Source organism: Cuculus canorus, chromosome 19 (assembly GCF_017976375.1).
Source record: "Cuculus canorus isolate bCucCan1 chromosome 19, bCucCan1.pri, whole genome shotgun sequence".
Classification (NCBI taxonomy): domain Eukaryota; kingdom Metazoa; phylum Chordata; class Aves; order Cuculiformes; family Cuculidae; genus Cuculus; species Cuculus canorus.
Window position 1 is genome coordinate 5,964,060 of NC_071419.1, and position 27,846 is coordinate 5,991,905.

The following is a 27,846-nucleotide window of genomic DNA, read 5'->3' on the forward strand; positions in this document are numbered from 1 at the left end:
TGTTCTGATGATGGATGTGTCCATGATAGATTGCTTCCTAGGAGGAAACATTCCCCCGTGCTGGAAGAGGAGAAGTAGCACAGTGCCCTTGAGCTCTTTGCTGGCAGCCTTCCCCCAGCACACCCCTCCCCTGTGAAGTGCAGACCTTGCCAGGTGAGCTGCAGCTCTCAGGGCTTTCTTCTGGCTTGCAGAAGTAGCCCATCAACTCCTGGGAGCTGGTGGACCGGGGGGTGAGAACTTCAGCTCTAGTGGGAGCTGAACTGAAGCTGGGACAGTTCAGGCAGGAAATAAGTGACATATTTCCAGCAGTTAACACTAATGAGTCACTGGAAGAATCTGCCTGGGGATCTACAAGCTTTTCACTTCCAAGGATCTTTTGACTCTGGGCTGGATGCCCTCCAAAGGGATGCTCTGCCTTGGCCACATGCTGAGGACATGAGGATGCTGCTTGGGTGATATTCTCTGCCTGCGGCTAGGCAGAAGGGTGGAAAACTGACCTACAACGCCCTTATTGAATGAATAAATGTTTACAAAGCAGTAGTGGAGCAGGACAATAGGGGTGGTTAAGATGCTGGTGTGGGGGACCACGGCTGCTGGAGTGGGTCATTGTGTGTCGGTGTGCTGCACGCCCCACAGATCACATCTATAAATCATGTGTGAGATGCCTTGAGTCCCAGCACCCAGTCACAGTTCTGGGCACCGGCTTGATTCCAGGTGCTGAGGGAAGATTTCAGTGTCTGTGAATTTACCCACTGCTCCAGGGATGACACGAGGAGCTCTAGCTGCATTGTGGAGGATTCATGCTCCTTTCAAACCTTTCATTTTGGGGCCACCCCTTGTCTTTCCTCTCCTAGAACTGAAAACAGGGCTGGAAGACATGAAACCTCGGCCTTTGGGATGATGTCAAACATAGAGATTTGCTCTCTTCCTACCAAGTGCCGCACTGAAATGGCTGTAATGGCACCAACTTCTGGTGCCTCCTCCTTCCAGCCCAACAGTCTGAGCTGGTGGTGCCCCCGTGCTTGGCTGATGGATCTTTGCAGTGATGAGGAGAGGGTGGTCTCTCATCCCATTGCCCGGGGCAGTCTGTCTCCTGCCCATGCTGCTCATCCAGGGCAGGTGGGAAGCCGCAGGGCTGTGGCCGTGTCCCCGTCACATGCGCGAACACATCTCTACTCAGTAAAATATTTATTCCTCCATTATTTCACAAGGGTTGTTTTTACAAAAAACCTTAGAAAAATTTCCAAAACAGAGACATGCAGAAGAGAAAACAACAAAAAAAAAATCCGCCGTGGATCTTGTTACAAGTAATTGAAATGTACAAATAGAAAGGGCGAGAGGGAGCTTGGATTACAATAATCCCTCTGTCCTGCTACCCCTCCCTGGGTGCAATTTGCATCTCGTCTCGGTGCGGCTTCGGTGTTGACTGACAAGCTGCGAAGAGCTGCCAAGAGCACAGCGAAGGAGGGGCCCTAAGATTAGGAGCGAATGTTTTCAAATATATATACACATATAGATATTTAGTGAAGAAATATTTATTCCCTGCTTTTTTTAGGTTTGCAGAAACGGCATCTGCAAACTATTAAATGGGTTTATTTTCATTAATGCTCTCAAAGAGGCAGCGACATTTATATCCCTGTGGTTTCTTCTTGTATAACTGAAAGAGCCCTGTGCTTTCCATGGGAATAGGACCCCCCCTAGTCCCCTCCTCCTGGTCCAAGCGGCGTTTCTCATGGTGGATGATTTGAGCCGCAGTGGATCCGTCTTCCCCCCCTAGTCTGGTATCTGAGCCTTTATCAGGTGTCTGTGCGGTGTCTTGCTGTGGTCTGGGGATCTGCGTACTCTCCTTCTGGCAAATGGGGGGGTGGGAAAACAGGCCTGGAAATAGGGGTGGGGGACACCAGATGGGTGTTTAGGGTGACTGTGCTCCCTGGGTGAGGTTGAGTTGTTTTCTCTCCGTGCCCACCATGCTCGGAGAAGAGGAAGAAGCCGTTTCTGACTGGGAACTGTGTGGAGTAGAGCAGAGAAAGCCAGGACTGGGGAAGGATGGAAGGGCTGGTTCACCCCCAGCTGGAGAAGTCACTCGCTCCTCTCCTGGTTCTTCTATTGAGTCTTCAGCTCCAAGTGCTGGGTGAATCCAAGGGTCCTGGTGTCATTGCAGCCGCTGGGTACCACACGCTGCTGCTGTGAGAGCCCTGGTGGGAAAGGGAGAGGATGCTTCTGGGAGCAGGAAGGACTCGGGTGGGCGCATGGGTAGCTTCCAACCTTGGCATCATGTATTGGAGGGTGTTCATCTGGAGGAAGCACCTTAGCAATTGCTGTATCTGTCCTTGGTTCGACCACTACAATCCCTGGCGGGGCTAAGCCCTTTTAGGTAAACAGGGCTGGTGCCTCCTGTCCAGGCCACCTGTCTTGAGCTGGTGGTGTCCCCATGCTTGGCTGGTGGACCTTTGCAGCAGGTAGGAAAGGGTGGTCTGGTTTTCAGAGGGCTTTGTCCACAGGTAAAACCTCCATCGTTCTGGCTCCTCTCCCCGTGCCGCGGTATCAGCAGGGGAAGGTGGAGGGTGCGTCTCTCTTCGGCTCAGTCCCATGGGTGAAGGACTGGCGTGGTGTAAGCCTGAGGCAAGATTGCCCGCCCTGCATCCATCCCCTGAACATTCCACTTTGCAACCTCATTAGGCTGCACGGCAGGGTGGGATGAGGGGGAAACCACTTCCTTTCTGCAAAACCAAAAAAGCCCACCCCTATGGAGTCGCCAGCCCCAGATCCCCACACACATCTGTGGAGCTGCCGATGGGGAGGCTGTGCCTCCGGAAGGCGAAGCCTGCTTTGCCGTTGGCACAAAGCACTGGGAGCCGCCTACTCAGCTGAAACCCAACAGCTTTTTCCAATTTTCTCTTTCCCTGGGATGGTTCAATGACCTGGGGCTCTGCAGAATTGCTGGCAAACCCACTGAGCCAGGGCAGCGGTGCCTGTTTGGGGACCAGCACTGCTCCCCCCGGCTCATGGGAGAGCTCACAGCCTCCAAGCAAGCCTGTTGAGATGTTCCAGCCCTCCTCGCCCCTCTGGGAAGAAGCAAAACCTGACGCCATTGACATAGGCAATTCCTAAATGCAGGCAGCGTGGTACAGGGAGGGCAGCCGAGGACTGCCCATACAGGGGCGAGCCATCAGCTTCCCAAAGTCTCTCCCAAGCGCCATGGCTGGCGATGCACAAAGAAACAAATGTGTGGGTTGGCTTCGGTATGCGTGGTTGAGTGCCACGAGTCGCAGCCCAACGGAAAGGGGGTTCATGATCCTCCCACCATCGCATGCTGTCCCTGCGGGAGGAGGAGACCCAATAACTCTTTGGCTCTCTGGGCGCGATACCCAAATTGGTCAAATCCACTGGTCCAAGATCCTTCCATGTTTGGAAGCAAATTCTTGTTCCCTTGGCAAGTCTGTTTGTCCTCGATGAGTGTGTGGGGGGTATGTGTGTGTATATATAGCCTTTATTATAAGGGTGCACGGAAAAGCAAGTTCTAACCAAGTTTGCTCCATATGTGGCTATAATTATGTGCCACTTCGGCCTGGGACCGACTCTACCTTCAAAAGGGAAGAGGAGAGGAGAGGTGCTGAGACATTGGATGAGTGGCATATGGGTTGGGTGGGCAGTGGATTTGTCCTGGATGGGCGCAGGAGCTCCACGCTGTATCCTGGATGAGGCCATGGAGTAGGCTTTGCCCTGGTCAGTTCACAGTTGGCACCTGGTTCTGATGAAGGCTGAACTCTTTGGCTTTGAGGCGCAGGCTGGCGATGCTGTTGGCCATGTTCACCCCTTGGGTGGGCGTCGCAGTCCCACTGGAGCTGTAGGAGGGCACAGTGCTGCAGGGAGGGGAGCAGTGGAGGAATGAGGCATGGCCCACGGAGGAGTCCTCATGCCCTGCACTGTCCTGCCGGCTTCCCAGGCCAGACTTGCAGTTCCCTCTTAAGACATCTCCCACAAGAGCAGTCAAGGCTTCGGCATTTTTGTGTGGTTGGAGGCATGTGGGAACCCCTCAAACTATGCACCAGAGGGCCCTGCCTTGAGCTTTTGGACAAGATGGCTGGATGCGGAGGGCTGGGATCCAGAAGGGACCCATGTCACCTCCCATGCCAAGATGTGGGAAGGGTCAGCACAAGGCCAAGCAAATCTCTTATGAGGACCAGGGCCCCTTCTCCAGCCCTGAGGCCCTCTCTCCACGGAGGCAGAGAATTCTGCTCAGCAGCAGGCGGGGGATGCTTAGACAGGGCTGAAATGGGTTCCCAAAGCCGGACAAGCTCCTTTTGGACCCTCCTTTTGAAGTCCCTGCGTCCTCAGCAGCAGCATAGGGCTGTGCTCCTGTGGTTGTGGGGCAGTACCGCGGCAGCCTTGTCCCACGGCCACCACCTCCCCAGCTCCTCCAGTGCCTGCACCTACCTGTACGGGGAGGTGCTGGTCCAGGAGAGATATTCTGGGGTCAATGCAGTGGGCCGTGGTGCCATGGGCTGCTCAATGGCTGCTTCCTGGCTGTAGGATTTGAGGAGCGATGCTGATCTGTTGGCCAGCATTGCCCTCTCATTGCGGCGAAACTTGGCTCTCCGGTTCTGAAACCAGACCTGTGTGTGGGGAGGGAAGGTGGTCAGTGGGGACCTGGTGCGAACAGGGACGTCCCAAGTTTCTGTCCTACCCATTGTGGTCACGTACGAGATGAAACAAGAGAGGGGACGGTCCTGGGGACAAGGCAGAAGGTGTAGTTTTCTCCCACACAAACCTTTGCTCACCTGGACTCTGGCCTCGCTGAGGTTGACCCTCCTTGCCAGCTCTTCCCGCACGAAGGCGTCAGGGTAGTGCGTCCTCTCGAAGACCCTCTCCAGAGCCTGCAGCTGGCTGCTGTTGAAGGTGGTGCGGTTCCTCCTCTGCTTCTTCTTCCTCTTGGCCGTCCCGCAGCTTGGGCTCAAGCTCTCACCTATGGGGAAAACACAGAAGAGGCCACGTGAGCCAGACCCATGCGAGACCCCACGCAGGGTCCCAGCAGGGCTCAAACCCTCCTGGGGGTCCAGGTGTGCTCCCGTGGGCACCTGGGACTCTAAGGAGCAGCATCCAGGCAACCCTGTGGTGTCCATGGGAATGAAACCCCTTTCAGGCCTTGCTGGACCTTAGGGTTAAACCAAATATTTGCAAAGACCTATGATGGTTTTGAGTCTGGCTAAAACCACCTGGACCCGATTTTGAATACAGTGGATTCTGGGGCAACGCTTGGCTCAAACCGCTGGGACTGTGTCTCGCAGCCCCTCCCTAAAAGGGACACATCCACAGGGTGTCTTTGGCTTGGCTCTTGCTAAGGGTTTAGGTCAAGTTTTCATGGATGGCGATGGAAATTCAGGACCAAAGCGTCTCTGAGATGTGGGTCTCAGCTCCCACCTCCAGCACCCCCCGAAGCCCTGGCTGTGGCGTGTCCCCGAGGTGACGGCGCTGCAGCCAAGCATCTGCTCATCCCGCTCTGGTCTTCTAGGAACGAACGCCGCTGCGTCTTGCAGAGCTCAGCCTCCGCAGTGTTTATTTCAGGCTTTGCTGGCTCATGGAAACATGAAGCTGAGGGTGTAGCTTGGTTTCTCAGTATTGATCTTGGGCTTTCAGCCAGGCTGAGATTAATCTCCTCTTTGTCACTAATATCATCAGGTTTAGGCAAGTTTATTAAGTCTTTTTTTTCTGAGCTATGCCGTCAGCTGTGTGCAAAGGCTTCGCGGGGAACGCATCTCGCTGTCATTCTTCCTTACGGAGGTATTGGTTAATTATTCTTTCCATTAATAAAGCATCTGGATCTAATCTGTACCTACTGGTGGGAAAGTATTTTGGTATGATTTGAAACGTTAATAGTTTTATGACATTCTGATCCCTAGCAGGGTTATATTGGGGTTTTCTGCTCTGTATCACTGCAGAGGCTGTGATGGCAGGAATTACTGCTCCCTGAGTATGGTCAAGAAATAAACACTTGCTAATAAGCTATCTTGATGCTTATTAAATAGATGTGCGGTGTTTTCAGATTATACTTGAGCAAGTAACAAAATCTACTGGAAAAGATATTAACTCTCCTGCTTCACGACACCACCAAGCTGTTGAGCAGGAGGTAACTACAGGTTCCAAGATCTTTAAGGCCAGAAAAACCTTCTTGGACCTTCATTCTAAGTAATTCAAGCCATGAAACCTCCACCAGCAAGTTCTCCATCAAGTTCCTAAGGTCCCTTTGTGCCTGAGTACACCATTCTCAAGGGTTGTCCCATCCTGAGATGAGCCAGGAGGACCAGAGAAATCCCAGTATCTGCTGGCAGGTTGTCCCTGGGACTGGTCACCTTCTGCCCAAAGCAGGGTCCAAACTTAGAGCTACTGCTGAGTTTCCTTGCACCTTTCCCTGAAAACCATACTGCTTGCTGATGCCACCAACAGCATCCTGGTGCCAAACATGAACCATGCCAGGAGATATGGTAGAGAAGGAAGGATTAAGCTTATTTCCATTGCTGGCAGTGGCATCTTGGAAAGAGCTGATGGCTTTTCTGGCACTCCACTATAGCAAGGACCAGTGCCAGGGCCTGGGAGCACTGGGTGCTGCCAACACCCTGACCCATTGTGGGGTGAAACGTTGGGCTGGGAGGAGATGCGGAGCTGGGACCTGGGCACCACCGCTGGCCCCGTTCCCCATCTCCCAGGCACAGGCAAAGATGCTCCATTATTTTAACAAGGATGGCACCAAACGGTTAGGATCTTGGGGAGAGGAGAGCACCCCTGGATGGGAAGGGAAGGAAAATGAGCTCCATCTAATTCCCAGGACCTCGCTGCAGCCGTCGGCATTTCTCTCGGTCTTTTATTGTGTTGTAGACGCATTTGGACCTTTGTTGACCATTCCTTGGGCTGGAAACAACCTGTGCTATTTGGGACATGGCCTTCTTGGTAGGATAAAGACAGAATGGACGGCGCCATGCCTGAATACATGTGGGTTTGAAGCCCTTTCCCCGGCCAGGAAACTGCAGGCTGCCCTTTGCCGCTGTTCGTATTTAAAGGCTCACAAATAAAATTCTCCAGATTCTCTCCAGCTCTTGTTCCTGCAGCTTCAAATGTTCTGCCAGTCTCTGCTTTCCAGTTGTCCCTTTTACTTAAACTCCTTTTTTGGTCCTGTTTTCCTTCAGCGAGCTAACGAGCCGCTGGATTAAGATACACGAAGTCCAGCCACGGTTGTCCCTGGGTTTTCCAGGAGCCTGGGACCAAAATGGGAACCATCAGGCTGGGAAGGAGCTGCAGGATGTAAAAGGGTGAGAGATGTTTCCTTGCAGGTTTATGGCCACCACGTAGGGGCTTATGGGGAAATTATAGACTGGGGCTTTGTCGAAACGGTGCCATCACCAAGGGCACCCACTGCCCCCCACCGAAGTGGCAATGATTTGAGCAGAACCCTAGTAAATGTATAAATAAAATTTATAAACCTCCTTTGGTTTCATCTCCAATTTAAAATCTGGCCGTAGAACTTTTCCCTAAGAGAAAGGGAAAGCCTAAGCCTAAGCCCTAAGAGAGGGCTTCTCTTGCCCATTCTAGTTTGGCTGAAAGCAAGGAGGAAAGGTTCTTAAGTTAACTCTCAAACCAGCTCAGTAGGATCTGGCCCCATTTCTGGCTTGTTTCCATCTCTCCAGACCTGCAGAGTCAAGAGCTAAATGGCCACCAGAGCTGCTTCCTGTACAGAGCTGGCAGGCTCTGGAGACTTAAGACCAGAACTGGGTCAGGATGCATCCAGGTGCTGTTTTTTCCTGGTGGTTGGAGAGCTGCAAGCGCTGGGCAGTGCCTGGTTTGGGGCATTTTGTTTAGCCTCTCTTGTTGCTTTTAATGGAGGGACCTTCTCCTGCACCACAAACACCCTGGGAAGCTCCAGGGAGCTTTTTGGAGGATGTTTATGGCCAAAATCCCTTTCCAACATACTCAAACCTCCCCTAAAACATGCTGCACCCTGGCATAGCCCAGAGGTCCCCAGTTCCCCTGAGAAACCTTTACTTTCTATCTCAATTGTCTGCTATGTTCATTTCCCACCCCAATTTCCACTCCATCTCCATAGTGGAGAGAGGCAGCTCCATGCCTGGGTCCTCCGCTCTGCTCAAAGACAAGTTGGGTAACGGATCAACATCTTTTCCCCATCAGCTCAGGCATCGCAGGCTTGTGGGACCAGATAAATGCCACCCTCATTGCTGGTGGCGTGCATCTGACAGGTTTACAGCGTGCAAAGTCGGGCTGGATCGCTTCTATCAAAGATGCTTCAACAACAGCTTTAATCAGCTTTACAAATCAGCTTTACAAAACCAAGCTAAGGGCTCTGCGGTACCCAAAGAGGACGAGTTGGATCCATGTCCGTGTGCCACTGGCACTATCAGACCCAGAGACCTCCCTGCCATCTCCCTGTCACCCACCCATGGGAATCGGATCGGAGCAGATTCGTTGGCGCTTCAACAGAGCAATCGGTGGTGGGCTTCCAGGAATGAGAGTTCGTACTTGTGCAAAGCTAAAACCAGTTGCTGCCGTGCTTCTTTTGCCCTAAAGCAGTTGTCAGGGAGGTTACGGAGAAAGGCAAACCCCTCCCTTTGTCAGTTCGAATTTGGGGGCTCACTTGAGGTGTGGCTGGAGGCATTGGCTGGATTGTCCAAGCCTGAGGTCAGAGGGGACCCCTGAGCCATTCCCCCAGCTGCCTTCGGTGTATTTATCTTCCACTGATTACAATTTCCGCTAAAGGGGAAAAGAAAAATGCAGGGGAAGGGGGAAAACGTGAAGGATAACGTTACTGAATAATGAAAGATGACATGGGGGGAGGATGGGGAGAGGGAGGTGCTGGGGCTTTGCGCAGAGCAGGATGGGCTTAGTGTGATTCATTTAGAAAGCCTTAAATTACCCCAGTGTGTTAGAAAAGACACGAGTCTTTTCCCCCATGATGTGGATGAGTTTTGGGGTGCTGGATGCAGCCTCGGTGACCTCCAGCCTCAGGCAATGCTGCTCTATGGTTGCTCAGGGGTGCTGAGGGTCATCCTAAACTTCTCCATGTGGGAGCACCAACACTAGCAAGCTTGGGGCTTGCCGTGCCGGTAAGCGGCTTCGCCATCAGGAACTGGGGAGAGACTGGTCTTGCCCCATTTGCAAAGGCAACAGTCTCAGCACGGCTGGGTCAAGCCGTGCTGGTTCAGCTGAGCAGCCACCAAGCCCGCTGTTCCGGCTCTTGCCCTTTCCCACTGTGCTTCCATTAGTAGGAAGGACTCCGAGGGGTTTCGGCTGCTGAAGCCCAGGTGCGGGGCTTGCCAAGGTGGGGCCCCACGCTGGCAGGGCCCCCAGCCTCCCACGCAGCAGCCGCCAAGTGCTGTAAAGAGGTAATTTTCACTAGATTTCCACTGAGGCTTCGGCTTTGACTTACAACCTCCATTAGCGAGCGAGAAACGACCTCCGTGCAGCTGCACTCCAGACCTAACCAGCTAAAATCTCAGCTGCTCACACGCCTGATCTCACGGAACCGCAAAGTCCCTGGGCAGGGATGCTCCAGTGGGGCGGCTCATCCCATGGGATGGCTTTTGGTGGTGGGCTCCGCTTTGCATTCCTGGTTTGGAGGGGGTTTCTTTCCAAAAATCATAGAATCACTAGGTTGGAAAAGACCTTTGAGATCATCGAGTCCAACCATACCTGTCCACTACTAAGCCAGATCCCTGAGCACCTCATCTACCCGTCTTTTAAACACCTCCAGGCACCTCCAGAGCACCTCCCTGGGCAGCTGTTCCAGTGCTTGAGAACCCTTTTGATGAAGAATTTTTTCCTAAAACCTCCCTTGGTGCAACTTCAGGCCATTTCCTCTTGTTCCTTGGGAGGAGACACCAACACCCACCTCGCTACAACCACCTTTCAGGCGGTGATAAGGTCTCCTCTCAGCCTCCTTTTCTCTAGCTCATTCCAGAGCACAATGTTCACCCTACACTGTCCCTGCGAGCCACGACAGTCACCTCAGCTGGCTGCAAGATCATCTACCCCCAGGCGATGCCGCAAATCCCAAGTGCGCACTATCATCTCCAAGGGTGCCACCAGCTCTGCCACTCAGCTTTGGGGCACAAGTCCCCCCTCTTCTGGGGTGCCATGAGGGAGGCAGCGAGTTCGACCCTTTGCTGCAAAAAAAAACTGGCTACATCTCCTCCAAAGTGTTTCATTTTCCATTGCACCATAGACCTCCGAGCCCCAAACAGTTTTCTGCTGTTAAATTATTTCACGCGTTCCATTTATTTGCGAGCAGTTTGCCAAAGACCTTTTAAGCTTTAAATTCTTCACCCCCTCCCCAGCCAAATGATCAAATCTGTTGTACCATTTACTTCCCTTCTTCGCCTGGAACAGCATTTTTTTCCCCCCTTTCTTCTTCTCGGGTATAATTTAAGGGTTGAAATAGCCTAGAGGGAATTAGCTGTAAATTCTTCCTAAGACAAATAAATTCAGCCCTCTAAGTTTCTACGTTTTTCAAACTGTTGAGAGACGTTTTGGGTTTGTTTTACTTGAAATAATGATCGTGGCATATCTGACCCTCAGGCTGCGGCCGGCTCTAACCAAATAAATAGCTTTTATTAATTAAGGTTTATCCTTAACAAATAAAACCCCAATTTGATCTCGGCCAGCTGAATTAGCAAAAATAAACAACGGGTTCTCCGGGCACTTGATGTGGATTTAACAAATTAACGCTGGGCCTTCATCAGGGAAGCCGCAGGGTGGTGGAGGCCTTTTACAGCCAAGAAATCCTTTGGAAAAACAATGTCTTTCGTTTCTCCCATGGTCTCTCTCAGTAAACATGTGGACTCCCTTCATCCCTTTCTATACTCGGGGGAAGCGAGGAGAGCTCCGGCAATGACGTCCACCAGCGTTTCATGTGCAATTGTTTAGCTTGTTGCTCTAAATCATGCGATGGAGAGGAAGCGCTTCCCTTTGGAGCAGCGCTGGAGCAAAACTCTTGGGTTTGGGAACTGCCCTTCTGTGATGTCCGCCTGCTCCAGCTCCTTTTTATCTCATAACCTTCTGCTGAGACACCCGAAGCTGGGGGTGATTTGGGGCAGCAGGGAGGTTTTGATCTGCCCACACTGGCGAGGAGGGATGGCAGGAGGGACGGATGCTCCACACACCAAAAGGGGGCTTGTGGTTGCCGGCAGCACAGGGTTTGTTACACAAGTGATGGTGGGAGCCGCCTATGCTGTTGCAGGTCTTTAATCTTCCCAAATCGTCAGCCGGAGGGGCTGAGAAGCAGCTGGGAAGCTGGGACACCCAACTGTGGTGCCTGTGCTGCACCCACCAGTAAGCCCAGCCAGGGTGCACGGCACCAACACGGCGTCACAGCTCAGGGGCAAAACCATATCAGTGTAACTCCACTTTCTGGGTGGTTTCACCCCACTATTCGCTTTCACCCCACTACTTTCAACTCTTGAGTTTCAACTCTTGAGTTTCACCTCTTGAAGCCACCAACCCCTGCCCACAGGGTGCTGGTCCCAGCTTTGCTCAGCATGATGCTGCGAGGTCCAAACGCATCCCAATAGCAATCCATAGGCACGGGAATCAGGGTATCCTGGGAGAACAGGGGCTGCCAGCCCTTCCCCAGGCTCTGATCTCCTTGCCATTACTCACTCCCACTCCCTGCTCCCCTCTCCCTAGCACATTCCCAGCCTTGCAAAGACCCCGGGAAGCCCAGGGGCTTCGAGAAAGAGGGATTGAACCTGCGGGGGGGGTCCAAATATGCTGAGTCCGAAGGAAACTTTCTCGGCTCAAGTGGCGTACATGAAAAATTTAAGAGAGGGGCAAGGCTCAGCTACTGGAGAAACATTACAGCAAAATGTTTCCGAGGATGTTTCACCTCATTAATTGTGAAAAAACTGAAACGCTGACACGTTTTTACAGGCTGCCAGTTTTGCTGGGGGAAAAGTGTCTCTGTTAAAAGGAGCAGCTAAAGCCTGGACCAAGAAAGAGGCCAAGGCTGTCCCGAGAGGGCCTTAGCCTGCGCTCACTGACAGGCAGCAGCAGACTTGTTTTACGATTATAGAGCTGCTGCTACACCAGCCAGAAACCACCCAGCGCTGCGGTTCGCTGCCCCTGGCCGTGCGGATGCCCAGTTTTTGGGAGGATCCTGCTGAGCGGTGCTATGACCGCAGGGATGCTCTGGGCACAGCCTGCACCCCCGGAGCCCAAACAGCTTTTCCCCTTGCACCCTCAGGAGCTGTGATTACAGCTCAGCAGTGATGCTAGGGATGCAGTGTGGTGTCCGCGTGCCCATTGTGGCACGTCTGACCGAAAGCCTGAGCAAGCTGGGAAGGTCCCAGAGAGCCGGACAAGCCAGCATCATCCCTGAATCCAATCAGGGATGTGTCCAACCCATGCTTGCAACCCAACGGCGGCACTGAAGCCTTTTTTTTCCTGCTCATCCCCATCTTTAGTGCAGCAAACACGGTGGGAATGTGATGTTTAGCTGGGTTTCAGAACCAGAAGGAACCTGGAAGGGTGGAGCCCTGTGTTGCAGGATGCTGCCTCTCTCAGGGACAGTCCCAGTCCAGCAGCAGCCACCAAATTCACTGGTGAGAGCCACAAGCAGATTCAAAACCAGCTTTCCAGCAAGGATTTATCTGCTGCAAAACCGGAGCACAGAAGAGGGACAAGACCAGGAGGTCACAGTGAGGAGGGCAGGAAGAGCACAGAAGAAGGGGATGAAGGAAGAAAGGGGTGAAGAGAGGGGAACCGAATGCTGGAGAAGTCAGGTGAGGACCAGACCAGCTGAGTTGTGTGCTGTGTGTGCCTTGAAATTCGAAAGCTGGTAAAATCCACAGGGTTGCAGTTGTTTGCTGCAGGTAAAGCCCAGAGGCTTTGACATGCCCAGCATTCCCTGAACTCTTCATAGCCCTTCCCACCATGCCAGAGCCTCCTGCCCCATCCTGAGGCTCATGTGTAGCCCAAGAATGTGTTTGCCTTGCTGAGGCCGGGCCCTGGGAATGGTGTTTTGGCACAGCCAGCTCCTGCGTCAGCGGAAGTGTTTAATTAATTAATTGCAGCCGTGTTCCCTGAAGGAGGAGGCAGGGTCGATGGGATGCTGTCAAACCTTGGGAAGGAGCTGGGAAACATCTTTGGCTACAAAGCTCCTGTGGGAGAGGGCTGAGCAGCATGAGAAACTCCCCTCTGCTCTCCCGGGCAGCTGGGGGTGAAGGTGCCATCACCCACCTTTTATCTGGGGTGGGAACCGCCTAACTGTGGGCAGACATTTGGAACAGTGGACATGGACAGACGTTGCTGCCAGGCTCACCGGCTCCAGGATGGACCCCAGCATCCTGAACCTGCAGCAGGATCCAGACCACAGGGCCTGGCACCATCAGCATCCCCTGAAACAACTGCTCCAGAAACAACCTTTAAAGCCACGCAATGGTGTTGGCGCCCGGGCGCAGGGCTCAGCAAAGCCTCTTTTTGTGCTTTCCCACCCACCTGGCTCCCACACACCCTGGGAGACGGGACCAGGGCCATTGTGCAGGGCTGCAGGGCTCAGACTGCTTGGCTTTGCCTGCCGACGGGTGGCACCAGCCCAGGGCATCCAGCCCGGGACGTGGGGTACGGAGCTCATCTCTTGGGCTCAGTGATTTGCAAGTGAAAAATTCCCTCCCAGGGCTGTGTTTGCAAGGGACAGCGTGTGACCCCAGGCTAGGAGAGGGCTTTCAGGAGCTGCCAAGAGCATCCCATGTGCTCGCAGGGAGGCTGCAACCACAGCCTGACACAATGGGCTGTCCCAGCTCCAGTTGCCTCCATTGTGTCAGGTCTTCGTGGGGATGGAGCTGCTGAGGAGCTGAGTGGGGAACAAGCTGGGCTGCTGCTCCTCACTGACGACCCTCCTGAAGGATGGCAGGGCGAGGAGAAAAAGACTCCCAGGAAAGGTCTGCACGAGTTTGTCTGGAACAGTGGCACTGCAGTGGTCACCACTTGGCTTTGTGTGGTTGGGGTCTGGCCAGGGTCTGGCATCATCCCCAGTCACCATGGGAAAACACGCAACTCAAAGGATTCACCTCTTCTAGGGTCACCCTTTGCCTAAATGAAGACTAAGCCTCCAAAAACTCATCCCTCATGGTGCCAGTCTGGGATCATAGAATCATAGAATCATAGAATGGTTTGGGTTGGAAGGGAAGTTAAAGCCCATCCAGTTCCACCCCCTGCCACGGGCAGCGACACCTCCCACTGGATCAGGAGACTCAAAGCACCATCCAACCTGGCCTGGAACACCTCCAGGGATGGGGCAGACACCACTTCCTTGGGCAACCTGCGCCAGGGCCTCCCCATTCTCATCGTGAAGAATTTCTTCCTGATGTCTAATCTAAATTTTCCCCCTTGCCATTTAAAGCCATTCCCCTTCGTCCTATCACTCCATGCCCTTATAAAAAGGCCCTCCCCAGCTTTCCCGCAGCCCCTTTCAGTACTGGAAGCTGCCCTAAGGTCTCCCCAGAGCCTTCTCTTCTCCAGGCTGAACAACCCCAGCTCTCTCAGCCTGTCCTCATGGCAGAGGAGCTCCAGCCCTCTGGATGTTCCCTGCGAATGCCAAAAAGCAAGAGAGGAAGACGGGATAGATATAGGGACGTGGTGGGTGCTGTGCCATGGCTCCCAGCTTTGCCCGGGGATGCTCAGAGAGCCTGTGTCAGACCGAAAGGCTCCTCAAGGCAGAAGGAAAAGGCACCATGGTGGGTTTGAAGCGCGGAGCCGGGCCAAGCCCAGAGCAGCACCGACCAACGGGGGAGTAGGAATTTTAATTTTGTTCTCCCGCGAATCTGCCAGCCCCGCCGTGGGGGACGGGGGACCAACAAAAGGCGCTGGCTCTCCCCCAGCCGCCAGCAGCCCGGAGCCTCCCCGGCGAGGAGGCATTCGCTAAGGGGGTTTGCTTTCATCTCCCGGCCAGGAGATCTTCTTGAGGTGGGACGAGACCCATTCTCAAGCTTTCCTGTGCCTTACACCACTGTAGCACCCCGAAATGCCTTTGGGGATGAAGTCCCTGGGCACCCACCTGGGAGCAGCCTCCCTGGTTCTGCCGTGCATTAAAAGAGCTGAGTGCGGAGAGCGGCAGCGCTGGGTATGGTTAACAGATGTGTGAATGGGCTGCGGTGCTGGGAAATAGCCGGCCCGGGCCCCGCTGCCAAAACGCTGGGGTTTGGGTCAGCCCTGGGCACCACGGCGAGGGGGACGGGCACAGGGGACAGGGGGTGAACGATGCCAGGATGGAGGATGCCGGGATGGATGAACCCTACCATCCCGTCTCAGGGCAGATGCTGCTTCTCTCCCCATCCTGCAAACGTTTTCGGCACCGTTTGGTGCATCCGTGGTGCCAACATCGCTCACACGCGGCTGCCTGACAGAACAGGTCACACAGTTTCCCAGCAGGGCACGGGGCATATGTAATTAATTAGCACTAATGAGATTTGTGCAAGCGCCGACCCTGAGTGCAGCACCCGCCCGCGCTCGCAGAGCCCTACCACAAACTCAACTTTAACTGTAAAGTGTTTTTTCCACAGGGGGGAAAGGGGACGGGAAGGCGGATGCCTCGGACCATCACGGCGTTGAGAGCTCGCTGGGACTTTTGCATGATGTTTAGAAATAAAACTGATCGGCCAGGGCTGCAGAGCAGGAATGCTGCCTCGAGGGATGGCTCCCAGCCAGGGACCCCTGGCATGACAATCCCAGCCTTCCTCTCCCCCTCCTCACCACCCAAACAAGGTGGTTGCTTGAAATTTAATAAGCAAGAGCCCATAGGAAGACAGCCCCAACGGTGCCTGGCGCTGAAACCCAACCCCAGCCCTCCAGGATAAAGCACAGACCCCATTGCATCGGGTTTATTGCCAAAGGGAAGAGAAGAGAACGCGCAGGGACCAAACGCAAACCCCATGGTGTCCCCTCCTTTCACCGACCCGACTTCCCTCTCCTTTCTGAGGACAGCTGGGTGGTTTTCACACACAGGATGAGATGCCACTGAGTGCCCACCGTGTCAGCAAGCACCAGCACCTGCTGAGAGCCCATCCCGTGCCTGCATCCAGCATCCCTGCGCCAGGAACACCAGGATATTTGGCCAGGGTGTGGGATGGGCACAAGCCCCTGGCCAGGGCCCCGTCCCACCGCTGCTCCCGGGAGCACCTTCGTGGGCGCGTGCATGCACAGACATCCCAGAAACCCTTGCCAGCGAGCAGCTTTGCTGCCCTCCAGTCTGGTTTTCATTTGAGGTCGGTGGCCTCCTGCCAAATTTATTGTAAAACATTCATTTTAATAAGTGGCTTGTATCTTTTGGGGGGTTTTGGTTTTTTGGGGTTTTTTTTTTTCAACCCAGCCCGGTTAACCGTTTCCAGGTTAAAGCAGAGCTGTGAACGGGGAGGGTGGGGATGGCAGGGACAGCAGAGACAGCACGGATGGCAGGCAGGATGCTGGGGACAAGTACCAGCCATGGGGAGGACACCAGGGGACACAATGGAGGTGCCAGGGTGGGGGCAGCTGCATCAAGGTCCTACTTCTACAAAGCACAACAGAGCTGAGACCCTCACCCTCATCACCCTGAGCCTTCATCCTCTCCACGTCCCTAGAGAGCCCAGTCTTGCCACATTGGAGACCATAACCCCAGCACCCAACTTTCTGAGACCCCCAGAGCCATCCAGGAGCAAAGTGGGGGCACCAATGTTTGGGGTCCTGGGCTGTGGGTTGGGGACCTCCAGGCATCCTCATACAAATCTGATTAAAACTTAACCCCCGATGGGTAAACCAGCTCATGCTGAACACGTGAAGGGCTTTGCGAAGTGGACAGTGCCTGGTAGTTTAGTTTTGACATTTGGTTTAGGTTTCATAAAGTTCTCCTAATACTAATAGAAATGCTTCAGCATCTTTTAATTTAAATGAAAACAGTTATTTTTTTAATTGAAAAATTCCCCTGAGGTATTTACAACCCCCAAATTACAGCCATGTGGCCGGCCCGGCAGAGAAAGTGAAATCGGTGAGGAGGGAGCGTGGCAGCTGCCCCAGACTGAGCCCAGCGTGGTCACAAGTGCCGGTGGCCATCCCCGTGTCACTCATGTCCCCTCCACAGCATCCCACGGAGAGGCTCTGCTTTGCATCTTTGCTGGGGATGTGAGATCCCAAGCCACGGGGCAACCAGCCCCCTGGGCTGCCTGCCACGGCTGTCCCCAGCGGGATGGCATCCTTCCATCTTCCCTGCATTCCTTCTGTCTTTCCTTTTTCATCCTTCCCTCTCCCCCTTCTCTCTTCCTTCTCTCTTCTTCTACTGCAGCGCCCTGCGGAGCTCAGGGTGCACTGCAAACCCCCCCTCATCCAAGCAATGCCCTGGGGTACAACGCAGCTCCCTGCATGACTCAGGGTGCAATGTAACCCCCCCAAACACACTGCATTGCCCTGTACAGCTTGGGGTGCAACTCATGCTCCCCAACACACGCTGCATTGCCCTGTACAGCTTGGGGTGCAACTCAAGCTCCCCAACACACGCTGCATTGCCCTGTACAGCTTGGGGTGCAATTCAAGCCCCACTCAACCAATGTGCTGCATGAACAGGGGTACAACTGAACCCTCCCTCCATAACTTAGGGTGTAATGCAACCCCCTGCTCCCCAATCACCAATACACACACTGAAATACCCTGATACCCTGTACAGCTTGGGGTGCAATGCAACCACCTATACACACATTGTATTGCCCTGTACAACTTGGGGTGCAATGCAACCCCCCCATATACACATTGTATTGCCCTGTACAGCTTGGGGTGCAATGCAACCCCCCATATACACATTGTATTGCCCTGTACAGCTTGGGGTGCAATGCAACCCCCCACACACACATCTTGGGGTGCAATGCCATGCCCCCATACACACATTGTATTGCCCTGTACAGCTTGGGGTGCAATGCCACCCCCCATATGCACATTGTACTGCCCTGTACAGCTTGGGGTGCAATGCAACCCCCCCCCCACACACACATCTTGGGGTGCAATGCCATGCCCCCATACACACATTGTATTGCCCTGTACAGCTTGGGGTGCAATGTAACCCCCCATATACGCGTTGTACTGCCCTGTACAGCTTGGGGTGCAATGCCATGCCCCCATATACACATTGTATTGCCCTGTACAGGTTGGGGTGCAATGCAACCCCCCATATGCACATTGTATTGCCCTGTACAGCTTGGGGTGCAACATAACCCCCTATACATTGCATTGCTCTGTACAGCCTGAGGATTAACGCAGCCCCCCCATACCCACATCTTGGGGTGCAATGCAACCCCCCATACCCACATCATCTTGGGGTGCAATGCAGCCACCACCTCTGCTCCAGCTCTGTACCCGGGCTTTCCCCCTCTACTGCCCAGGCTGTGCCCCCCTCCCCAGCACCCGCTTGCGCCAGCGCTGCCATGTGCTCCGCGGCGCTCCGGCGGCTCCCCTGCCATGTGCACTCCAGTTTCCTTGCGTGTGAAGCCTGCAGCCTCTCAGATTCAGTGGCTGGAAAGGATGGCGCCTCTCCACATCTGGTTCAATGCGCGAGCCTGGCGCCTGGCTTAGCCACAGTCTCCATTCAGAGACACACAGACTTTAATAGACTCATACAATTCTTCCTGATCTATCGCTGCAGCCGCAGCTAAAAAGCTGCTTTCCTATATGCGCTCCAAAGGGGGATGAGGAGGGAAGGGGAGGGGGCTGGTTGGTGGCTGCCGCTCTCTGAAGGTTCGCAGCCTGCCCTGCGTCCCCCCCGGGACCTGAGCTGCGCCCCTCCCGCTCCTGGGGGCTGTTTGCCCCCCAACTCTGGGATGGAGGAGCCATGCCTCGGCCTCGTTACGCCTCCTGCTTAATTTTAACGCCTACAGTCCCTTCAAGATGCTGTTTACACCCAGCATCGTGCACGGCCCGGGCATTCCCAGCAGAGCTGCAGGGGATGGCGGGTGGCAAGGGGGACCCCATGTGCCCTCCTAACATCCTCAGAAAGTGCGGGGGATGTCCCAGAGTTGGGATGATTCTCCCAACTCCTCCAACATCAGCATCCCATTGACCTCGACCTCCCTGCTATGGGATCTGCAGCTGGAGCCCACGGGCAAGGGGCTGCCCCACAGGCTGATGCCATCGCCCCACACCCCCTCCCCAAACCCCTCGTGATGCTCCCGGCGGGTCCCAGCGCTGGGTCTGGTTTTCCCAGGGGAAGCGCAGGGCAGGGAAGCATCCAGCGAGGGATGCTGAGCATGGACAGGGCGTTTCGTTACACCGTGGGAAGGCTGGAAAACATCACCCGCAGCCACGTGTCCCTCGGGTGAACACAAACTCTGGGAATGCCTCAAGGGTAAGGGTAGGATTTTTTTATTTTAAATTCTCAGAAATTTCAGGGCGTCCAGTTAAAAGCAGCCCAGTTCTGCGGTGCTGGGGTAGCCCAGGCCAACAGGAGCTGGAAAACTGCCTTGAAACCCAAAATCAGTCCTTCCATACCACAACGAGTTTCTTTCTCCATCCTCCCTGACCGGGTTGGGCATCGCTGACCCCGCACAGGCACTGGGACCAGGCAGGGGATGGTTGTCTCTGCCCACCACACTTTTTCCCCTCGTCCCAGTCACTTTTTCCAGCTGGGAAAAAAAACTGTTGTGCATTAACCCTGATCTAAACCCTTGCCCAGTTCCAGCTCAGCTCAGCCAAAACACGCTGCCCTGACAATTTAAAGGATGCTCCGAGCCTGCCCAGTAGCTGAGGGATCCCATCCTGGGAGGATAACTCCTTCCAGCTGCTGCTCAAGTCACAGGGAGGGGATGAGGTGCCAGCCGGGGGACACCAAGCCTCTGCCAGCCACAAAGCGCCCAAATCCCATCCTGCTTCAAACCTCATCTCTTCGTCTCAATGATTTTACAGCTCCGGGGGCATAATTCCCCGTGGCCGGAGGAAATCAACCCCAGCAGAAGGGATGATCAGCCCCGCTCCCTGGGAGAGAGGAGGGTTTCTAATGAGGCAGCCTCAAAGCCCCAAATCATTTCATCAGCCTCCCAGCTACAGACACACGCCCAGGCTCTCTTAAAATGCTGATTCGTTGAAATTCACCCATCTTGGCTGCGCGGAGTCAAAATTTCATATTTTTCTTGTGAATCAGCCCTGTTCCCTGAAATAACAGCCCAAAAGGAGAGGGGAAATAGTCTTGCACTGAGCTGTTCCTGGTTCAGCTAGACATAACGGCCCGGGGAAGGCTGGGCAAGGTGTCCCTGTGCCCTGGCACCCTCCAGAGCTGGGCACGAGGTGTTTCGGAGCTGCTGCTGGGGCTTAAAGCACATGAGTGGGTGCTGCTGGGGCTCCCAAGGGAATAGGGCAAAGCGCCACAGCCTCAATGCGTGTGGGACCCCCACACTGTCCGCTCCAGACTCAGTCAAGTTGTGGCTTTTGCAGCTCTGCCTCACTCTCCTGTGCCCTTTCCCTGCTGGAAAGATGGGGTGGGAACAAGCACGCCCTGCAGAAATACTTGCCAAAAACCTGGCTTGATGGGGGTGCCAAGGGGAGAAAAAATTTCCTGCCATCCTGGTGCAGGTAAGTCTCCCCCAGAAAGGGGGGATCCATCCCCTCAGGGTCTGGTTTTGGGTTTTTGTCCCTTTACCTTCTGGCAGCATCTCTCCCAGCACAGATGAGAGTGTGCGCAGGGACCCTGCAGAGCCCTGAAATGCTGCCCAACACGTGCTGGTATTTCTTTCCCTGTGGCCCTGGGGAGGGCTCCAAGTGAGCAGGGCTTCTTTCCAGGGCTGCAAAAGCCCCTGCTCCAACCCAGAGCCCCCTGAGATGGGGTGGAGGGAGCCTGGAGCCCAGGCTGAGGTGTTCAGCCCATCTGGGGGCAAATTTTCCCCAAAGTGGAGCAGAGGTGCCCTCAGTTTGCAACCATAGGTGTAGAGCATCCTCCTGGTGCACAGGGAGGTGTGGGATGATGAGCAGGAGTCACCATGGGAGGAGCAGGATAGTGCACAGGTGTCACCGCAGGAGGAGTAGGATGGTGAGCAGGTGTCACCCTTCAGGGCTGGAGGGGACAGGGAAGCACAGAGCAGCAGTACCAGGGTGGTCCCCATGCCAGAAGCCCCATCAGGCTCGGGGTCTCCCAGCCGTGACCACCACCCCAGGGTCCCTCCCTGGCTAGTTTTGGCAGGGCTATGACCTAACTCAGCCTCTTGTCTTGCCTGCACCATAGGAAAAGCATCACTCCCATTCTTCCTACTGGTTTTGGATGGGCAAGACCTGAGGAACCAGTTTGCCCCATCCCTGGGACACAGCTCCCCCAGGCAGCCCACGTTCAGGACAGCAGGTTCCATGGCAGTGACACAAGGTGAGAGCCACGATGGGATGGGGGGTCCCCAGTTAGGGAGGGGAAGCCCGGCTGGAGGGTTCCCTCAGCAGGTTGGGGCTGTCCCCTCTGACAGCCTGTGGGGGTGCAGAGTGGGTCCCTCCCTGTAGCCCCCTTTTTTTCCTGACTGGGATACGCTGGGCTCCCTGCGAGCGGCTGGAAACTGTCTGGGTGAGCTGGGACACATCAGGCTCCTCATCCATCCCTCGCCTGTCACCAGCCTTGCACTAAAGTGCAAACAAATGTGGAGGCCGGGAGGCGGTGAGGGGCGGGGAGCTCCCGCCTAGATTAATTGGCGCTTTCTCAATACCCGCTGAGGGATGCTGCACTGGGGACCCACCAGCGTTGGGCACCGGGCAAGTGCTGGTCTTGGGCATCAGACCCATCTGTGCTGTCCCCTCGCCCCTGGGGACCATCTCACTCCAGCAGCCCCACGGGTGTTGTCCCTGCATGGAGATAATCCCCTTGTGTTGGGGTCTGCAGCCCTCAAAGTCCTCCAGGGAGGGAACTGGGGACAGTGAAGGTGATGTCCAGTCCCTAAGAGCCATCGCCAAGCAAGGGTGGCTCCTGTCCCAGTGCCACCCAGCCCAGCAGTGATGGCTTTGCAAGGACCAAGACAGCTCGCCTCCCCCTTGCTTTTAGATGTCACTGTTCCCAGCTCTGCCATGCAGGGTCTGTCCCCACCAAGGGCCCTGCGGGAGGTTGCCAGCCTAGGAGGATCCCATGGATGGGGAATGCTGTGCTCAGACACCCTCAGCTGCTGCAGTTTTGGGGAATGGAGAGGGAGCCTTGTACTCAGCCTTGTACCCTGGTGCATCCCAACTTCTTTCCCCAGGCTCTGGGATGAGCAGGTCCTGGGGCCACCCCAAGCCGCTGGGACCCCTGCTGTCCCCTCTTCTGTGGGACAAAGGCAGAAGAGTCTTTCCTTGGTGAGTTGCAGAGATGACCATCAGACACCTCTCCAAGCCTCCCCTCCCTGCAGGGGCTGAGTTGGGGCGCTGACACCCCCATCCCTGCCCAGGTGGCCACCCAGAAACTGCAGAAAGGCTCCCAGCCAGAGGGGCTCAGGGGATTTCCATCACTTTTGGACCACAGAAAGCATATGCTGGGGAGAGGGGTCTGGTGGTTCTGGAGTTATGGGGTGGGAGGACCCCAGCTGGCTACCCGTGGACCCAGCTCAGGAGGTCTGTGTTGCCTTGAGTCAGGCACAGGGGGTTGGCCATGAGTTAATGGTGCTGAGTTTAATTGCAGCTGAGCCATGTACGTGCGTGGATGTCCCAGGGAAGGCAGATCCTCATGGGCACATCCCAGCCCTTTTCCAGCAGCGTTGTGTTACAGGGCAGCCTTCTGCCTGTTTAGCCTGAGGGGCTTGAGGCGTCCCCAAGTTGTGTTTCCCATCTGGTTGGGATGAGTGGAATGTGGGAAGGCAGAGAAGCACAGTCAGAATGTGCCCTGTGAGCCAGAACCAGCACAGCCCTCGGGCTGGACCACATGGGAACATCAGCCGGGATGGCTCTGTCTCAGGACGGTGCCCAAGCCCTGGGAGCAGCTCAGGGCTGCTTGGGGCAACCAACCACCACTTGTCCCCAAAGCAAATTCCTTCCCCTTTTCCACTCTGTTACCAGGTTCCTGCCCCTCCCTGCCTCACCTCTCCTTTTTCAACTGCCATCGCTTAAATAATTAAAACCAATTTGCAGGAACATCATCTTAATCCCTCTGCCCCCTCTGGTGCAGCCTCTCCTCATCACTGCTCAGCACCCACACAGCCCCAGTGCAGGTCGGAGGGTCACAGCCACCCTGGGGGTGAGGAAGGGGCCCCACGAGCTGTTCTGCAAATAGGATGTCCAGGAGCCACCACATCTCCCCATCCCATCACCCAGTCCCACCGGTTGCAGATGAATGGGCAATGCATGCCTGCCCCATGCTGGAGGATGCCCTTGGAGGGGCCACAACCCTTCCTCTCAGCCTGGCCATGACAGAAGTGGCTCTTTCTGAGTTTTTCAGCCCAGAAGTGCCTGCCAAAGCCAGCGCCCGAGTCCCTCTCCCATCCCCAGGCGGCACCAAAAGTAAGTTCATTGTTTGAAAAGCCATCAGTCAAGGCTTGCTGGCTAAAATTACCCTCCTGTTTTATCATCTTGAGAACATTAAGGGCTGTTGTTAACAGATGTTTCGCGTTACACATTATTTGTTAGTCTAATGAAAGGAGGTGAACAAGCTTTCAAGACCTCAGAAGTTGTGCGAAAGGTTTGCGTGGGGAGGCTGCTGCACGGCTCCCAGGGAGGATGAAGGTGAAGATGAGGATGGGGATGAGCCCTTGCCACCCTGTGGGTGTTTCCTTGGCTTGTGGGATTTCTGCCCCTTCATTTTTGGGTGCCGTGAGAGCAATGTGTGGCAGAGCTGATGTTTGCAACTGTCCCCAGTGAGGACTTGCTGGGTGCCCTCAGGGCCAGTTTGGGGCTGGGGCTGAGCGGCCCCCTTGGCTGGAGCTGGAGGAGGGGATGGCTCTGATCCTCGGTGCCAGCAGAAGGGATGTGCAAGGGGCTAATGGAGGAGCTGCTCCTGGAGGAAAGCTGTGCTCAGGGGCTGGACACGGGGCTACCCCCAGCCTCCCTCCCCAGCAGAGAGGGCTGTGGGATAGGGCTGGTGGCTGCGGGCAGGAGGGGGTATAATCCCTCTCTGCAAAGAATAATACTCTGCTCCGAGCTTCTCTGGCTCTGCCAGCCCTGGGAACAGAAGCATCCTCCTGCTGCAGCTCCCTGGGGAAAGGGAGAGGATTTTGTGGGGGTCACAGTCTGCCAAGCACAGCCTGGGGCTGTCTAAAGCATCCCTGTGTCAGCTCTGCCAGTGTGACCCTCGCAGAGCATGTTGAACCCTGCCCGGTGGAGGGGACACCCACCGGGCTCGGGGCAGCTCTTCCTCCAACCTGGTGGAGCGATGACCCTGATAATCGCTTCCCAGCCAGAGCGCGGAGCTGCATCCCGCAGAGCAACACTTGGGTACCAGGGGCTGTTGGCATTGACAAATGCAGCCAGCGACTCGTGGGGCTCCAAACTTGCATCTGGCAGAAAAAAAACAACCCTACGATGGTGAAGAGGAAGATGAGGAAATGCTGTGAGGCTGTTTTACTTCAGGATGCCAATAAAAGATAGCGTTACCAGTAAAAGTTTCTCTGCTGTCATCACGCTGATGCTGAAAGCGTTGCAGATGTGTAGCAAAAGGCTGACGCTGGCAATAGCAGGGCGTTCGCCTGGCATTTCAAGTCTCTCCATCTTGATTTAGGAAATTGCGTGCCAGTTTAGGCAGTGTCAGTGGTTAACGGGTCTCCCAAGTCGATGTTTTTATGCACACGAGTTTTCTTCTCTGCTTCTTTGTGGTCTTCTTGCTCGCTGCTCTCAGCTCCCCATTGCTCAGGTATTTCTCTCTCCAAGGAGGATCAGGGAGAAACGCTTCCACTCCTGGATGTGTTGTTGGAGCATCTCAGACGCCGACGGTGTCTTCATCCCTGCAGCCTCACAGAAACAAGTGCTAAAGGGGAAAAATCCCCTTGGTCCAGCGGCGCTGGAATCAGCAGGCCAAACCACACAGGGCCTTTCTTCCAGGAGGAATGGGCTTTTAGTGTGAAAAATGGGTTTGGTGGGATCAGCCACCCCCCTTGCCTCTCTTTCTGGTATTTGCATCACCCCTGGTCCCCGCTGAGTCTCTTAGGGGTGTACTAGGAGCTCAGCAGGGTGGTGGTTTCTCGGTTGGTTTGCAAATATGAGATGAACTGACTGCTGTAGGCTTTCCGAAAGCTGCTCTGGTCCCACACGGCACACTGTCCCCTGCACGGTCCCATCAGCGGGCAAAAACCTCCAGGCAGTCCCAAAGGCAAAGCGAGTACAAACAAAACCCAAGGGAATGGGAAGGAGGATGGAAAATAACGCCCAAAATACTAGATACCATCCCGGAAAGCAACGCTCAGCCTCACCCAGCCCTCAGCATCCCAAGCAGAGGCAGCCTGGGGGCTCAGAGGGGCTTCTCCGCGGAGAAAGGAGGTTGTGCAGGGAGTGGGATGTGGGAAGGAGATCCTTCAGACCTGCACGCAATGCAGGAGCCATGGGAGGGGACAGAGAGAGCACCCAGTGCGTGGGGGGGGGTTCCCACTGGGAGCCCCTCAGTGCTGCCTCTGGGCACGGCTCAGGCCCCCAGCAGGATGCACTCGGGGGGCTCTGAGGACAAGCTGGGAGACCAAAGCTCAGGCGGGAGCAGGTTTGGAGGATGCCACCCTCAGGGTCCCCTCTGGGTGGACACCTCCACCCCACGCTCTGCCCCTGCGCTTCTTCTCCATCCCCATCTCCACCGCCCTTGTGCCCCGAGGGGACACCCAGCTCCGGGGGCTACCGGCTGCTTCCAGACTTTTTTTTTCCCGCAGGAACGGAGAGAATCCTCCTGGCCCCGGAGCCGGGAGGGATGCGCGCACCGGGGAAGCGAGGTTTTCCCGTTAAAAACGCGTGTGCTGCCAGAACGGAGCGCCGCAAACCCGTTTCTTCTCCCAGCCCCGGTGCTGCCGGTGCCACCGGCCCCGAGGGGACCCGCAGCATCCCGGTCATCCCCGCCCCGGGGGAAGGGAGGAGGGACCGGCCCGTGCCCGGCATCTCCGGGGGCGTCGAGGAGACAGACGGTGAGGGGTCCCTGTGCTCCCCGTCCCCGGTGCGGGGTCCCAACCCCCCCAGTGCCATGTCCCGTCCCCTGATACGATGTGGCACATCTGATAGGATGTCCCGGTCCCTCCGCTACGACGATCCCGTCGCCTCGCGAAGCGATATTCTTCCCTGTCCCTGGGTGCGATGTCCCTCTCTACTGGTGCGACACCCCAATCTCCCAGTCCGATGTCCCTCTCCCCTGGTGGGACATCCCATCCTCCTAATGCGACGTTCCCTACTCCCATGCGACATCCCTGTCTCTGGTGGGATGTCCCTCCCCTTCACTGCGATGTTCCCGTCCCCCGGTGAGACACCCCAGTCCCTCTGCGACGATGTCCCTCTCGCCGGGTGCGACATCCCAGTCCCCCCAGTGCGATGTCCCTCTCCCCCGAGCGATATCCCTGTCTCCGGTGGGATGTCCTTCTCCCCAGCACGATGTCCCTCTCCCCCAATGCTGTGTCCCCCTCCCCTATCGTGATGTCCCTCTCCCCCAGTGCTATGTCCCCCTCCCCTATCGCAATATCCCTCTCCCGAGCAGAATGTCCCTCTCTCCCAATGCTATGTTCCTCTCCCCTATCGCGATATCCCTCTCCCCAGCAGAATGTCCCTCTCCCCAATGCTACGTCCCCCTCCCCTATTGCGATATCCCTCTCCCCAATGCTACGTCCCCCTCCCCTACTGCGATATCCCTCTCCCCAGCACGACGTCCCTCTCCCCTATCGCGATATCCCTCTCCCCTATCGCGATATCCCTGTCCCCAGCACGATGTCCCTCTCCCCCGCTGCCACCCGTGCCCCCGGAGCGCCGTCTCCTCACCTCGCCCTGACGGACTGTCCCCCTCCTCCTCCTATCCCCCCCCCCTTTGTCGGCGGGGACCCTTCGCCCCCCCGGTCGGGACACTCACCGTCCTGGGGCGCCGCTTCGCTGCCGCTGCTGCCTCCCGACGGCTCCGCTGCCGCCCTGGTTCCTCCGGCGGGCTGAGCACCGGCCGGGGGGGTCCCGTTCATGCCGGCCGCCACCTCCTCCAGGTCGAGGAGATGGCTCACGCTGAAGTTTTTCCGGCTTTGAGGGTTTTCGGGAGGCTCCGCACCGCGCACGGCGCTGGGGGCGAAGGGTTTGTCCATAGCGAAGGTTGCCGAGGAGTCCATAGCTCCCACCCCCAGCCCACCCCGAGGTGCCGGGATGCTTCCCGGCCCCCTTCCCCTTCCCCACCACCCTCTAAAAAAAAAACCAAACAAACCCTAAAAAAAGTGAGAAAAAAAAAATAGAATAATACTACTTAAAAAAAAAAGAATAAGGGAAAGGGAAAAAAAAATAATGGAAAGGAAAAAAAATAATAATCAAATAATCAGAGCTGCCCTGTGAGTCCGGCTCCCTCCCCAGCCCCTGTTCCGCCTTATGCTGACGTCTGGGGAAAAAACCACGCTCCCAGCCCAAACTTTCTTCCCCTGCTCTTTGCTCTGGAGCTGTTCAAACAAACGCCCCTGCTCGGAGCCGAGCGGGGCGGCCCCTCTTTCCCCCCCCACCCCCCCCACACCCCGGCACAGCGACCTGCCCCCCTGCCAGGGGCCGAGCCCCGCCGGCAGCCAGGCTGGGAAAGGGAGGGCACAGACAGAGGGGGACCCGCTTTTTCCCCCCCCCCAACTCTTACCCCATCCACACACCCCCCCCAGACCCCCTTCTTTAAGTGCTTCTATCAACAAGTGTAAGTGGCTGCGCTCCGTGGGGAGGGATGAGGGGGGGAGATTTCCAGCCCAAATGGGGCTGGAGGGAGAGGTGACCCGA

The 27,846-nt window shown here is 55.7% G+C and overlaps 2 protein-coding genes across 5 annotated transcripts; both read right to left on the minus strand.

Moving 5' to 3' along the window:
* Positions 1-1,261: 1,261 nt before the first annotated feature.
* PRRX2 (paired related homeobox 2) lies at positions 1,262-27,223 on the minus strand. 4 transcript variants are annotated; one of them, XR_008452988.1, is made up of 5 exons: positions 26,966-27,223; positions 4,782-4,966; positions 4,438-4,616; positions 2,266-3,863; positions 2,177-2,195 (listed from the first exon to the last, which is right to left on the minus strand). XR_008452988.1 is itself a non-coding variant. In XM_054084064.1 (4 exons), exons 1-4 carry the CDS (start codon positions 27,207-27,209, stop codon positions 2,153-2,155), a joined length of 651 nt encoding a protein of 216 aa, XP_053940039.1. In that variant the 5' UTR covers positions 27,210-27,223; the 3' UTR covers positions 1,262-2,152. The 4 variants fall into 4 exon arrangements, 3 of the variants coding, with proteins under 3 accessions (XP_053940039.1, XP_053940038.1, XP_053940037.1); XM_054084064.1 differs by lacking the exon at positions 2,266-3,863 and having other exon boundaries at positions 1,262-2,195; XM_054084063.1 differs by lacking the exon at positions 2,177-2,195 and having other exon boundaries at positions 2,258-3,845.
* Positions 19,237-26,366, minus strand: LOC128854086 (uncharacterized). The gene is made up of 2 exons (XM_054084061.1): positions 24,535-26,366; positions 19,237-24,437 (listed from the first exon to the last, which is right to left on the minus strand). The coding sequence occupies exon 2, from the start codon at positions 21,345-21,347 to the stop codon at positions 20,223-20,225; it is 1,125 nt and encodes a 374-aa protein (XP_053940036.1). The 5' UTR covers positions 21,348-24,437; positions 24,535-26,366; the 3' UTR covers positions 19,237-20,222.
* Positions 27,224-27,846: the final 623 nt, after the last annotated feature.